At 49.4% G+C, this 12,172-nt stretch overlaps 1 protein-coding gene across 1 annotated transcript; it reads right to left on the bottom strand.

The window, feature by feature from the left end:
* Positions 1–759: 759 nt before the first annotated feature.
* Positions 760–6,316, bottom strand: LOC140253035 (ras-related and estrogen-regulated growth inhibitor-like). Its single transcript, XM_072338358.1, has 4 exons — positions 6,106–6,316; positions 2,939–2,995; positions 2,648–2,721; positions 760–1,736 (listed from the first exon to the last, which is right to left on the bottom strand). The coding sequence occupies exons 1-4, from the start codon at positions 6,200–6,202 to the stop codon at positions 1,251–1,253; spliced, it is 714 nt and encodes a 237-aa protein (XP_072194459.1). The 5' UTR covers positions 6,203–6,316; the 3' UTR covers positions 760–1,250.
* Between the last annotated feature and the right edge of the window lie 5,856 nt (positions 6,317–12,172).

The raw sequence follows: 12,172 nt of genomic DNA, 5'->3' as shown, positions 1-12,172 counted from the left end.
CATGCTCTCCCTAAAAGTGATATATCTGCTTTAGCATGGTGCAACAATCTCTTCCCCACTCCCGTGGGGACATCCAGGCAAGAGAGCATCACACACAGGCTCTAGCTCAGCTTTTATTGGCACAGGGCACAGTGGCACACGGTTGTTTCTCAGACGACATACAAGTGGCATGCCACACGTCTTCCAAAAGAACTCACCTTGGGTGGCAAAGCAGAGCTCTGCATCGGAGAGAAATTACACAGAAGCAGCTTAGCAAGAGGATGTGTGATGGCACTGATGATGATGCAGCAAAAAGGTGCAAGCCAGGCTCCTTTCCTTGCCTTTGCTGCCCCATAACAAAGCCAATCTGTGCAAAAAAAAAAACCCACCAACTCATCCAGCCACAGGGATGGGGCAGTTAAAATGCAGACAAGGGACTGAGAATCACTTGCACTTCTCAGTATCTGCCCCTCTGTATCTACATCCACTGCTTGCACTCCAAGACACACACTGAGCTGAGCTCCAGGGCATGCATCAGGAATCACACTCTTCCCCAGGATGGAGCAGCATGACCTTAGCCTAAGGTTACAGGACACAGAAGTGATGCCATCCAATTTGCCTCCCCTTAAAGGCTAGCAGCCCCAGAAATGTCAAACAAGGGGCAGCCTCACCAAACAGCCCTTCACCCAGGCTTATATTTATGGTGATGTTACAGGAGGGAGAGTGCAGAGGAGCTTCAGATGTTAAAAAAAAAAAAAAAAAAAAAAAAAAAAAGGCTTTTGTGAAAAGCCAGCCATCAGCAGACTTTTTATCCTTACTGTAAACAGATCTCTGCTTTAAAACATGCCCTTGCTGCCAGCCCAGGAGCATGGAGAAGGGACAGGGACAGACCCAGCGAGCTCTCTGTGGGAAACAGAAATCCCATGGGGAGTTGTGGGTGCTGGGTCTGATCCCCAGTGCAGCCCATTGGGACCCACAAGCATTGACACAACACATCTGAAGTCAATAGGAGCAACCTTTGTTGCTGACTTCAACAAGCAGGAGGAGGAGGATGGGTGGGACAGAGGAAGAGCATCCTCCCTGCAGACCCAAAGCCTGTTTGTAGCAACCAAGCCTTCAGAGGCTTCTGAACACCAATGCAACACTTAACATTCTCCTCTTGCTCTACATGCTGCTCTCCAACCCCCAAAAAGCAGCTCCTCTCTACATAACAGGTGCCTCAGCAGCAGGGGGATCCATCCCTCGGTCCTGTTCCTCTGCACCAGGGAAGCTCACTCAGGGATGTAGTCCCTAAAGGAGTTAAAGCTGAGACTCCGGCCTGCTGAGTTCAAGGTGGAGCTGGCTTGCATCTTGGGAATCTTCTCCATCACTTTTGACACTGTCCTCCTCTTGAAGGAGCCTGGGGAGAAATGCCCCTGCCTCATGAGCTCTTGGTAGAGGGTACTGAACACTGTCACGGTCTCCTCGTAGCTGTCCCGAGTGGAAATCTCATAGAAAGGAAGCTTCAAAGCTTTGGAGAGGTTTTCACCATCTTGAGTGGACACCATCCTGTCAAACTGCAAGTCCTTCTTGTTGGCCACGATGACCACAGGCGGCTGCTCGCTCCCACCGCTCCGCTTAGGGCTGGAATGGATGTGGTTGATGAGGAAACACAACCGCATCACCTCATCAAAGCTGCACCTGTCTGTCACCGAGTAGACCACTGCAAAGCCATCGCCCCATTTGATCTTCTCCTCTATCTGCAGGGAGTCTTCCTCCTGGTGGGGCAGAGAAGTTGCCGTTAGTATGAGAAGCTCCAACATCTTCTAAATGCACACACTGTAACCCATAAAACCTCTCACGGGGACCCATCATCATTATTCCTGAAGGTTTTTTGGCCTGGGCTCTTACATAGCATTGACCTGCAAGCAAGTCCAGGAGAGGAGTCTGCTAGGCTGTGAAAAGTGATGGATGAAGAATGCAATAGAACTAGAGAGCCATAGAATCATCAGTTCACCAAGGTTGGAAAAGACCTCCAAACTCATTCAGTCCAACCATCCACCTGCTATCAAATTTTCCTCATGAAACCACGTCCCTTAGTACAACATCTAAATGTTTCTTGAACATCACAGAACTGTAGAATATCCCACACTGGAAGGGAAGGACCACTGAGTCCAACTCCTGGCTCCACACAGGACCACTCAAACCCTCGGTCTGAGAGCAGTGTCTAAACACTCCTAAAGCTCCAGCACGTTGTGGCCATGACCACCATCCCACCATGAGGTGCCCCCTCAGCATCCTGCACTCTGGGCCCAACAAACCATAAAACCTCAGCTGCTCCTCATGCCTCTTGTACTCCGGACCCTTCCCCACCTCCATAGACCTCCTTCGGGTGCTCTCTAACAGCTTTATGTCCTTATGTTGTGGCATCCAAACCTGCACCCATTGATCAAGGTAGGAATGGCACAGCTGGGACGGACCTCTGGTGTGGCTGCCATTTCTATAGAGGTTACAGAAAGGCAGGGCTGGTGCAATTCACTGGCAATCCAGTGAATAAACTCTCCAAAGCATTATTTTTTTCTGAGATAAACAACTCAACTGGTATTTCAGCCATAACAGATTAAAGCTAGTGGAAGAGCAGGGATGGCCAAGTTCAATCATCCCAGACCAGCCGTCTGTGTGAGCTTACCTGTCCTGCTGTATCGAGGATCTCAAAGTGCACCATCTCTCCGTCAATGACAGCCATGTGCCTGTAAATCATTTCTGGAGGAAGACCAACAGAGAAACACAGCAGTGAGCAGTTCCCACCATTGCTTTCTATTTTATTTGAATGTGTGGCTAAACAAGCCTAGCTCCCTCAACCTTTCATCATAGGAGCTGTTGGCTCTGACCACTGCTGGTCTGCTTGAGGTGAAACAAGGGAATATGGTGAGTTTGGGAGTGGAGAAGCATTAGCAGCAAGGAAACGGACTTTGCTTACCTAGAGTTGGGTCATAGTCTCCAATGAACCTTCTGGTGATGAATCTGACAGTCAGTGCTGTCAAGAAAAAAAGGAAACAAAACAAAACAGCAACAAACTCAGTTATAATCATCGGAACAAAATATAGAGAAATATTGGTTGATGGAGGCAGGAGGGTGGGAGCAAAGACAGGCCCCTATGGGAGGCGGAAGATAATATTACAGCAGCCACAATGCAAACCCAGCCCCACGAAGATCAGGTTTTGGGAAGTGCCTTCCAGCACTGCATCAGCTGCCTTGGCAATGCTTCACATTCCTGTATTCCCCTGAATTAGTCCAATATCTAATTAACCCAAGCACTGGGAACATGGATTTTGCTCTTGCAATCACTCACATCAAAGACCAAAGCTCAGTGGGATGCTATGGGTAGAAAGTATGGTCTTACTCAGCTCTGCACACCAAACACCTCCACCACCCCAAAGCTGCCTGCTTGTTCAGCAGTGTAAATGCCTTTCACGTCAGTGAAACTCGGCAGAACAGGGATGGAAAGCAGCAACAGACCCCTGGGACTCTGCTAACTCAATCTCTCGCCTTGCCAGGAGCCTCTCTGCTGTCAGAAACATCTCTTCAGAACGTGTGGATGGGAAGTGAATCTTGCTTGGTGGCTGGGAACAGAGAGCAAGCCAGGCATCGTAAACCTGTAACACACAGCTCCTTGTACATGTAGTTCATGGTCAGGGGTGATAAATTGCTTTCTCTGGCCCTGAATACTGCAGAGATTTATGCACGTGCTTAGTTTTATGGTGAGTGAACATGAGCTCAACGCGTAGGCAAGCTGTAGGGCCAGGCTCTCCCTCTATATCACCTCTGCTGATGCTATGACTGCCTGGATGGGTCTCATGAATCTCAGCCCTGTTTGTTTAACCTGACCCAGGCACGTCACAGGGAGGAATAAAAGCCATTGGCAGCAAACGTGGCAAAATTCACCCAAATTCCCAAGTTGGAGCATTGCAGGGCATGGCAAACTTGGAGGGATGCATGGAGAAATCCTAAGCAAGGTCTTCCATATGGCATCAGTGTGCTGCAGCAAAACGAGCCCTGCAGAGGCAGCGTGCGCAATTAAACCTCTCATCCGATTACCAGCTCTCCCTGCAAGACAGGGAGATGTGAAGCCCAAATAACACTCAAATGGCTGCCCAAGGTCTGCTGATGCTGGAGGGCTATCCAAACACAGCATGGGCTTTCTCCTCACCCTTGTCACCTCTCTCCATCCAGGCTTCTTGGATGGGGCAGAGCTCAGACATGTCCAGCTGCAGGTGGACAAAGCAAACCAGTCAACTCTGTCTTCTGTAGGCAGCATCTTTGAAAATACACTGTTGGTATATTATCTGGTGTGAGCAGAGAAGTGGTTTGGAGGTTGAAGGAGCAGGGCTAATGTGAGTGACACTTTAACACTTCAAGGAGGTTATGATGGTAATGATTATGGACAGGAGGGAGAGGTGGTGAGAGAGGCAATGGAAGCAGATAGTGAAATCGGTGGAAAATGAGTGGGAATGGAGGACAGGGAAAATAAAAAGCCCCGAGAGAGACAAAACGAGGAGGCTGCGTACGAGACGTCAGCACAGCAGGTGGAGAAAACAGAGCAAGGACAGCAAAGGGAGAATGAAACACGTCAAACCCAGAATATGGCATTAAACTCTCCTGAAGGAAAGACATCAATGTGAAGCTTTCAGCAAGCAGAACTGACGTGCTTCGATGCTGAGGTGACATTTGTTTTCTGAAGTGATAACCAAGGATCCCACAGGAGGTGTGCAGCAGCATCCTTCAGGTAGGATCCAAATGGTCAGGGCAAACTGGGGCACAGCAGTCCTGATTTCTAGGAAGCACCGTGACATTATGTTCGACAGCCACCTAGTGCTGGAGAGTGTGGTGTTGGACAAGCAGAGGAGCCAATTAAGTGAATTAAAAATTGGCTCGGGTGCAGGATCTGCCTGTTAAGATGAAGGCAGCAAGGCACAAGCACATCCAAGCAGCCATATAAGGCATTATTTCCCCCCCCCATCTTGAACATAAATGACCTCAGAGAGGGCTCTCTTTTGAGAACTCCGGTGCAGATAAGGTTAATTTGGTCTCTATCAATGATTAAGGGGATGTTGTGATGTGTGACCAAGCTGTGTTGCAGGTCACCTCCACAGCCCCATGCAGCCACGTGCTGAGCATTTGTCCTGCTGCACAGCACACCCTCTCGCGAGCTTTACAGCATCAATCCATCTTCAGTTGGCACTCTGTAAGCAGAGCTCCCCTCTGAAGTTTACACTGGGATCAGAAGCAGAAAGCAGCAGATAGCTCAAGGGAGGGCTGCACTTCCAGCCTCCCGTGGCTGATTTATGCTGGTTTTAATCTTGGAGCTATCGATGGGGTTCAACCATAGACCTGTACTCAAACTCAGCCCTCCTCAGAGGGTTGGGACACAAGGATGGAAAGGCCTGAGCTGCTGCAACACCTTCCCATGAGGCCAGAACTTAAAGTTGCTCAAATCTGCTCTGGAGAGCAGAGAATTGCTCCCAGCTGGGCTCATCCAGGTGAATGCAGAAGAGGTGGGCGAGAAAACGGTGCTTTTACTTCCCCACAGAGACCACCAGGGAGTCCTTCTTTAGGCATTTCACCTCAATATTCCCTTTGATTTCTGGAGCTGCAAGTTCCTGATCTCTAAGCAAGATCTCCGCGTTACTCCCTTCAGGGCAAGAGGGGGAAATTGTGATGTGTTTTTTTTGATAACACGAAGGAAGCAAGAGGCCAGCCGGTTACTGTATATGGAAACGCAGCTCGGACAGCCCCGACAGCTGGCAGCAAGCCCGGTGGAGGTGCCACTGCCGCACAGTTTTAGAGGTTGTGCCTTGGTAGAGTGGAAAACGTCACTCTGCCCCCAAGGACACGACAGCCCCAATGTCATCCCTAGAGCTGGTTGGGACGGCTGTGCTCCTGGCAGCCCTGAGTGCTGCAAAGAGAACTGCCAGCCCTGGATGGGTGAAAGGGCTGCCCCAAATCCTCGCGACGGTGGAACGGTGGAGCAAAGCGCAGGGAGGAAGGAAAACCAAACCCACGCTGCGAGGGGATGCACTACTAGAGGAACTCACTCCCCATCCCGCCCCAGTCCTTACAGGGGATCCATCCCTCCCCCGGTCCTACCTGTCTTGCCTACGGCGCCTTGCCCCAGCACGACGAGCCGCAGGGTTCGGGCCGGGCTCAGGCTGATGGAGCGCCGCAGGGGCCGCGGGAAGCTCATGCCGGGGCTGTGGCTCCGTGCCTCGGATCTCCGCGTTCCGTCCCTCGCAGTACCGCTCTCAGCAGCTCGGAGCTCCGAGCTCCGCCCCAGGGGCCGGGCAGGGCTGGGTGCGGGCGGGCTGGGTGCGGGCGGGCTGGGGGATGCTCACCTCCACTTCCTCCTCCTCCTCCTCTTCGCCCCCCCAGTTAACGATCAACTCCCGTTTGCTAGGCTTGTAGGGAAGCAGGAGGGAAAAACCCCGCAGCATCTCGGCCCCCTTCAGCAAACTCCAGGACGCCGCTTGCACGGGCGGCACAGATTACAGCAACGCTAAAACTCCAGAACAGACACGAGAAAAGGGTGCAGAGCAGTCAAACGTCCACCCTAGGGCTCCAGCCTCCCTTCCAAAGGCTTTCATCATCCCTCACATGAGCCTCTCCTTGCCCGATACGCTTTCCTCTGCAGTGGAACCCAGGTCACCTGCACTGCCTTACCCAGCACTCAAGGTAACCCAAAATCCCATGTTTACAGCCCATAATGAGTGGTGGAGCTAAACAGCACCAGTGCATGCACAGCACCCAAACTCTTGAAGGGTTTCCTACAAATTGCTGCCAATGACAGAAGTGTGGGATGCACTGAAGCTCTCATATGGAAGAGGGTGCTGGTAAAACAAGGGAAATGAGCAAGTGGAGATAGAAAACACTGAGGCAATCATTGCTTCCATGGCTTCAACATGGAGCTCCTACCCTGTAACCTCTGAGCCCAGCACCATTCCCTCTGCACTTACGCTGCTCTTGCCACAACAAGCTGGCACGTGCTTCCCTGCATCAGTCCATGCCCCTCCAGCACTACTCTAGAGCTCACAGGAACCACATTTGCAGCTTGATTCCATCTGGAGGCCAGAAGACATCAGCAAGAACTCCAAGCCTCAGATTTCAGGACAAAAAACCCAGCTGGAGAGGGGGGGTGTCATGGCATGAAGAAGTTTCCCTTGTGTCCCTCTCCTATTTTTAGTCCAGTTTCCTAAGGAAATGAGATGTCTGCAGTCAAATCCTGTCTTGCTTGGCCCTGTTTAGTTTTCAAGTACATTGCCTGATCTCAGCCAAAGCTGACAGTGTCTGTGCATCCTGGGTAAATTCAGTGCATGTTTTTCTGTGCATTCATCCCAAATGCATCCAGGAAGCATCTCACCCATAGCAGGTGCTTAGAACTCATCCCTGCTTCTAGCAGATGACACCAGCTTATCCACTTCTTGCTGGGCTTAAGCTGAGCTGTAGTGCTGCTATGTGTGATGTGAGCTGGGCCTCAGTCCTTGCTTCCCCAGCAAGAACTTACCTTACAGGGGTCTCAAGAGCTTCACCAAGGGAAGGTGCTCCTCATTCATCTGTGTACATCCTTCCTTAGGGTGTAACAGCAGAGAAATGATGCCACAGCCCTGATGATGCATATTAATATCCAGTCCATAAGAAGACACTCTCCCAGATTATTTTTTCCCCTTCTTTCAACATTTGGAATCAATGAGCTTTCATCAGCTGCATTGCTGCAGTGTTTCATAGAGACGAGTCTTGGGTTTGTTTGGCTCCAGCTTTCTGACCAGCAACAAATTTGGGGTTCTTATTGCACCTCCACCTTGTGGTGGGACCAAAGCTGAACCACGACACCGCATTCAGCCAAAAGGACCAGAGAATACTGGGTAGAAGAAGATCTATTCTGATGATCTCCCTTACTTCTTCAGCTCTTGGGACAGAATTCAGCAGAGTCCAGGCAGCGCTATTTGTATACTCTTGACTTCTTTAGGACAAAGCTGGCTCAGGGCCTGGCGCTGGCATGTTTATGTAGCTGACATTGCATATGGGGATATTGGAAAGCCATGCTAGAAGGCTATGCCTTCCCAAACACACAATGAGCAGTGACAATACGTGGGCACACGCTTGGTGGAGACCTTTGAAATGGATCACGACAGAAAGATGGCATTATCACTTGCAATCACCGAACCAAGCACCTGTGGCAGAGCCAGATGAAGGTGTGTGGGGGTGGATATTGCTTTCTGCTGAAATATTTGTGGCCAGGCTTCTCCATACTTGCAGGTTATTTATTTATTTTTAAGATGCTGAGTTTGCATTGGGAAAGAAGCCAAATTCACTCATGGAATCATGTCCCTGCAAAGCAAAATCCAGCACAAGCAAAACGTTGTCCTAAAGCAGACACAGAATGAAATCACCTCATGCCCCACAGCGTGGTCCAAATGAAATCCCTGCCTCATCATTGGCTATTTTGAGAAGAGGAAAAAAGAAAGACTGAGCTTTGATGGCTTGGAAAGTAGCAGCGTGTTTGTTTTTGTTTAGGATGGGAAGATAAAATGGAAGCCAGCCCCTTTTCTGCTCTGTGAAATGATTTCAAGGTGCGGGAGACCAGAAGATCCATGCTGAAAGCAATGATGCTGACTTCAGAGCCAGCACCTCCTTTTTATAACTAACAAAGTTGCTGTAAAGTTTCACTCCCAATATCCCAATAGTGGTTATGTCATCTCCTAAGCACCCACCCAAAGGGCTCAAATCCCCATGTCTCCAGCTCACATCTTACCTGTAATTGTCTCTCATTAATGACTGTACAAACATTACTCCCTCAGAGACAGTAAGAACGCAGCAAGCCTTGCTACTAGCATGCCTCCAGAGAGTTAACATTGGATGGGGCCACCAGGGAATGCTCTCCAAGAATAAAACAAAAGCAATGCTGTCAATAAACATATTTTTAGTTGCTACAGCAAAGACAGCATGCAATTAAAAGTGCTTTCAGACTTCAGGGAGCGCTGAGCCCGCTCCTTTCTCAGCAGTGTTGCAAGCTCCTACCGGAATCGAAACCTGACTTTTGCTTCAGCTGTGCAAACTTTGTATTACCAGTCAGGCAGAGACGCTGCAAAACAAGGACATGGATCCCAATTGCTTCTCCCACGTTCTATAAATAGGGAGAGAGGAAACAGATGAAAGGCACCTAGCCCACATGCTCGCTCACATCCAGGCTCGCTGTCTAATTTCTCCATAATGGCTTTGCATTGGTCTGGACCTGGTGGTGAAGCATCTCTTAATAGAAAGGGCTACTGCTTTGGTCACAAAAGAAGAAAGAAAACATCTATTGCAAGAGAAATCAAACCAACACGGTTTCCCAATGCTACATTCTGTCTGTTGCTGATTTCTAACCACTGAGGCGTACTGCAATGTGCAGCCAAAATGTGTCCGGATCACGCTGAGCAAATAAATCTGTCTGCACACGTAAGTTCAAAGATGCCTTTGCAAAGCAGACAGGAGAAGAAAAGAAGAAGAAAAAAAAACCACCAATGGGGCATATTAACAGCATTTCCCTTCCACCCTGAATGAGATATCCTAAGAACTTTTTAAGCTGCTTTGCCACTTGGCCAGGATGAATGCCTGCAGCCTTTGCAATGGTCCAGGCTGCTGAATGTTAAGCAGGCCCATACTGTAACTAAGACAGTAAGTCCCTTGGGTCCCAAAGACAGAGTTCAGGGCACTTCTGTTTCTCTGCAGAAGCTGGCTGTCAGAAAGGAAGGCTGCTGCTGCTCCCCACGTCCATTGCACTTCATTATGCTACACACATAATGGATCCTCACAACAGGAAGGCTTCATGCTGCGAGGAACGGCTCTGCTTGTGGAGCTTATTTTAGAGCACAGAACGACTTGCCAAGGCATGGAAGAGGAACCCCATCACGTAGGTAATAGAAAGCTCATCCAGACGGAGCTCTGAGACATGCTGCAGAAAGCCATCCTGTAGGATGGCCAGCATGGGCTGTTTCCGCTTCAATCCCACTGAGAATCCAGTTCTTCATAGAATCATAAAATTGTTTATGTTGGAAGGGACCCTTAAAAGGTCATCTAGTCCTGCTCCCCTGCAATGACTAGGGACACCCACAGCTCCATCAGGTGCTCAGAGCCAGATCCAGCCTGACCTCGGGTGTCTCTAGGGATGGGGCATCCACCACCTCCCTGGGCAACCTGTGTCAGTGCTTCACTACCCTTACTGTAAAGACTCTTCCCTACATCCAGTTTAAATCTCCCCTCTTACTGTTTGAAACCATTTCCCCTTGTCCTATCACAACAGAACGCTAAAGAGCTTGTCCCTTTTCTTTCTTACACCCCCCTTTAGATACCAAAAGGCTGCTATTAGGTCTTCAGGATGTGAAGCCCAAAGACAAGCATCTTGACACTGCAGATTTGGCATATGAGCTGCTGCGGCCATCACATCCCATTGGAGGGGAAGAAGAGCACCTGCCATTTAAATCACGGAAACCTTGGTTCCAAAACTCTTGAAAGCATCTGTCTGAAAGGAGAAGAAAAAAGAAAATGAAATAGGGTGCCACAGTCCACTGCTCTTAAAAGGGTGAGGGAAGAGGCAAAGGCTGGGGCTGACATTCAGCCAGGCCATAGCTCATTGAACCTTGAGCACAAGTACATAGCACTGGCTGCCATGGCTCACGCTCAATTAGTGCTTGGCTAAACACTTCTTCTAGCTCCTTTGAAAAGGTAACAAGGGAACAAAAGGTACCCAGCAGGGGTTGTACATTTCAGCTGGGATCAAGCAACACCCAGACATTTAAATCCTAAAGAAAAGAGATGTGAGAGCAGCATGAGGCTGAAGGAGAACTGGCAGAGAAGCAATGGCACTTTTTGAGCAAACCTCACGGCAGCCCCGCTGCTAAGAAAACAAGGCTTCCTTACAGTGGTAAAATGTCAGCGTTGCAAAGCCTGTTGTCCTTCTGCTGGGGTATGAAACGCAGTCCTATTGGCATTCTTCGAAAGCACGAGAGGGAAAGCAGAACAGCCGGCAGCTTTGTGGCCAGTGGGCAGGGAGCAGGCGCTGGAATTCAGCTCTGACTCAGAGCAGACAGATGCCCTCCGCACTCTGGGCAGTGAATTCTTATTTACACAAAGTCAAACAGCACCAAGGGGAGACTAAAGGAGGGGGGCAAACTCAGCAGCTTTGCTTTAGAGAGGCTGGATGGCAAGAAGTTGGGTCTGGATCTCATCTAAGCCATGCAGATGCTTAATTGTTGGAGACTGGGCAAAGCAGCTCTCAAATTTCACCCTGATCTGATGTGCTGTCCAAAAAGATGTTTTGTCCTAGCAGATAAATTTCCACGATGAATCAGTGCTGCCTGTTTCGTTGAGGAATTCCTGCCCTTGCTCCAACTGTTAGTGTGGCAAAGCACACGAAGAAGCAAAGAAGAAAATCTCCTCGAGTGACCACCCGCAACATGTGAAGTCATCAAGGAGAACTGCAGCTTCACTCCAGAGAAGACCCACAGATTTCTGCTTCCATTTGGCACATAAGGAGCTTTAACTTCTTTTCCCAAAGGTTTTTGTTTTGTTTTTTGGAGGAGACACATAGATTGAAAACACTGGATTTTTGTTTTGAATATACCCTCAGCTCCTTCCTTCCAGCTTCTGAGCCAGGAAATCTCTCATGATTTTCAAGTGTTTCTCTGCAACCAGGAAAGCTAGAAAACCCCCCTGGAAGCCATGCTGTTTTTTAGCCCTGATACTCACAGACCTTAAGGAACACATGGGAATTGTGACGTTCCCAGTCAAATTGCTTCAGCTGGCAATGCTGCTTCCGCTGTGGGCCCTGAACAGCCTGTAACTGGAATGCAGCCCCTGCATAGCCTGTGGTAGCACTCTCTTCGTGCCAGCCCGCTGGCACCACATATTTCAATTAACTGCTACTGCGGGGATCTGTGGCCCCAATGAGAAACTAAAGCCACCTTTGGAAGAAGAGGAAGAGGTAGCAGTGCCAGGAGGAGATAGTTCTCAAAGAAGAGGTCCCCCCAGTACTTCCATCTGCAAGAGCTTGGAAAGGAAGCTGCAAGATGAAAGGAAGCTGCAAGATGAAATGATCAAGGCAGGTTACCATAGAACAGAATCATGGAATACTGTGAGTTGAAAGGAACACATAAGGAACATTGAGTCCAACTCCCAGCTC

Source organism: Excalfactoria chinensis, chromosome 5, assembly GCF_039878825.1.
Source record: "Excalfactoria chinensis isolate bCotChi1 chromosome 5, bCotChi1.hap2, whole genome shotgun sequence".
Classification (NCBI taxonomy): Eukaryota; Metazoa; Chordata; class Aves; order Galliformes; family Phasianidae; genus Excalfactoria; species Excalfactoria chinensis.
Note: the sequence above shows the minus strand (reverse complement) of the source record. Positions and strands in the feature narration are given on the sequence as shown.

Coding starts and splice junctions, on each gene's coding strand:
- LOC140253035 (XM_072338358.1), bottom strand. CDS start 6,202: ATGAGCTTCCCGCGGCCCCTGCGGCGCTCCATCAGCCTGAGCCCGGCC. Junction 2,722..2,938: donor AGACTATGACCCAACTCTAG/GTAAGCAAAGTC, acceptor GTCTTCCTCCAG/AAATGATTTACAGGCACATG. Junction 1,737..2,647: donor TCCTCGATACAGCAGGACAG/GTAAGCTCACAC, acceptor CTGCCCCACCAG/GAGGAAGACTCCCTGCAGAT.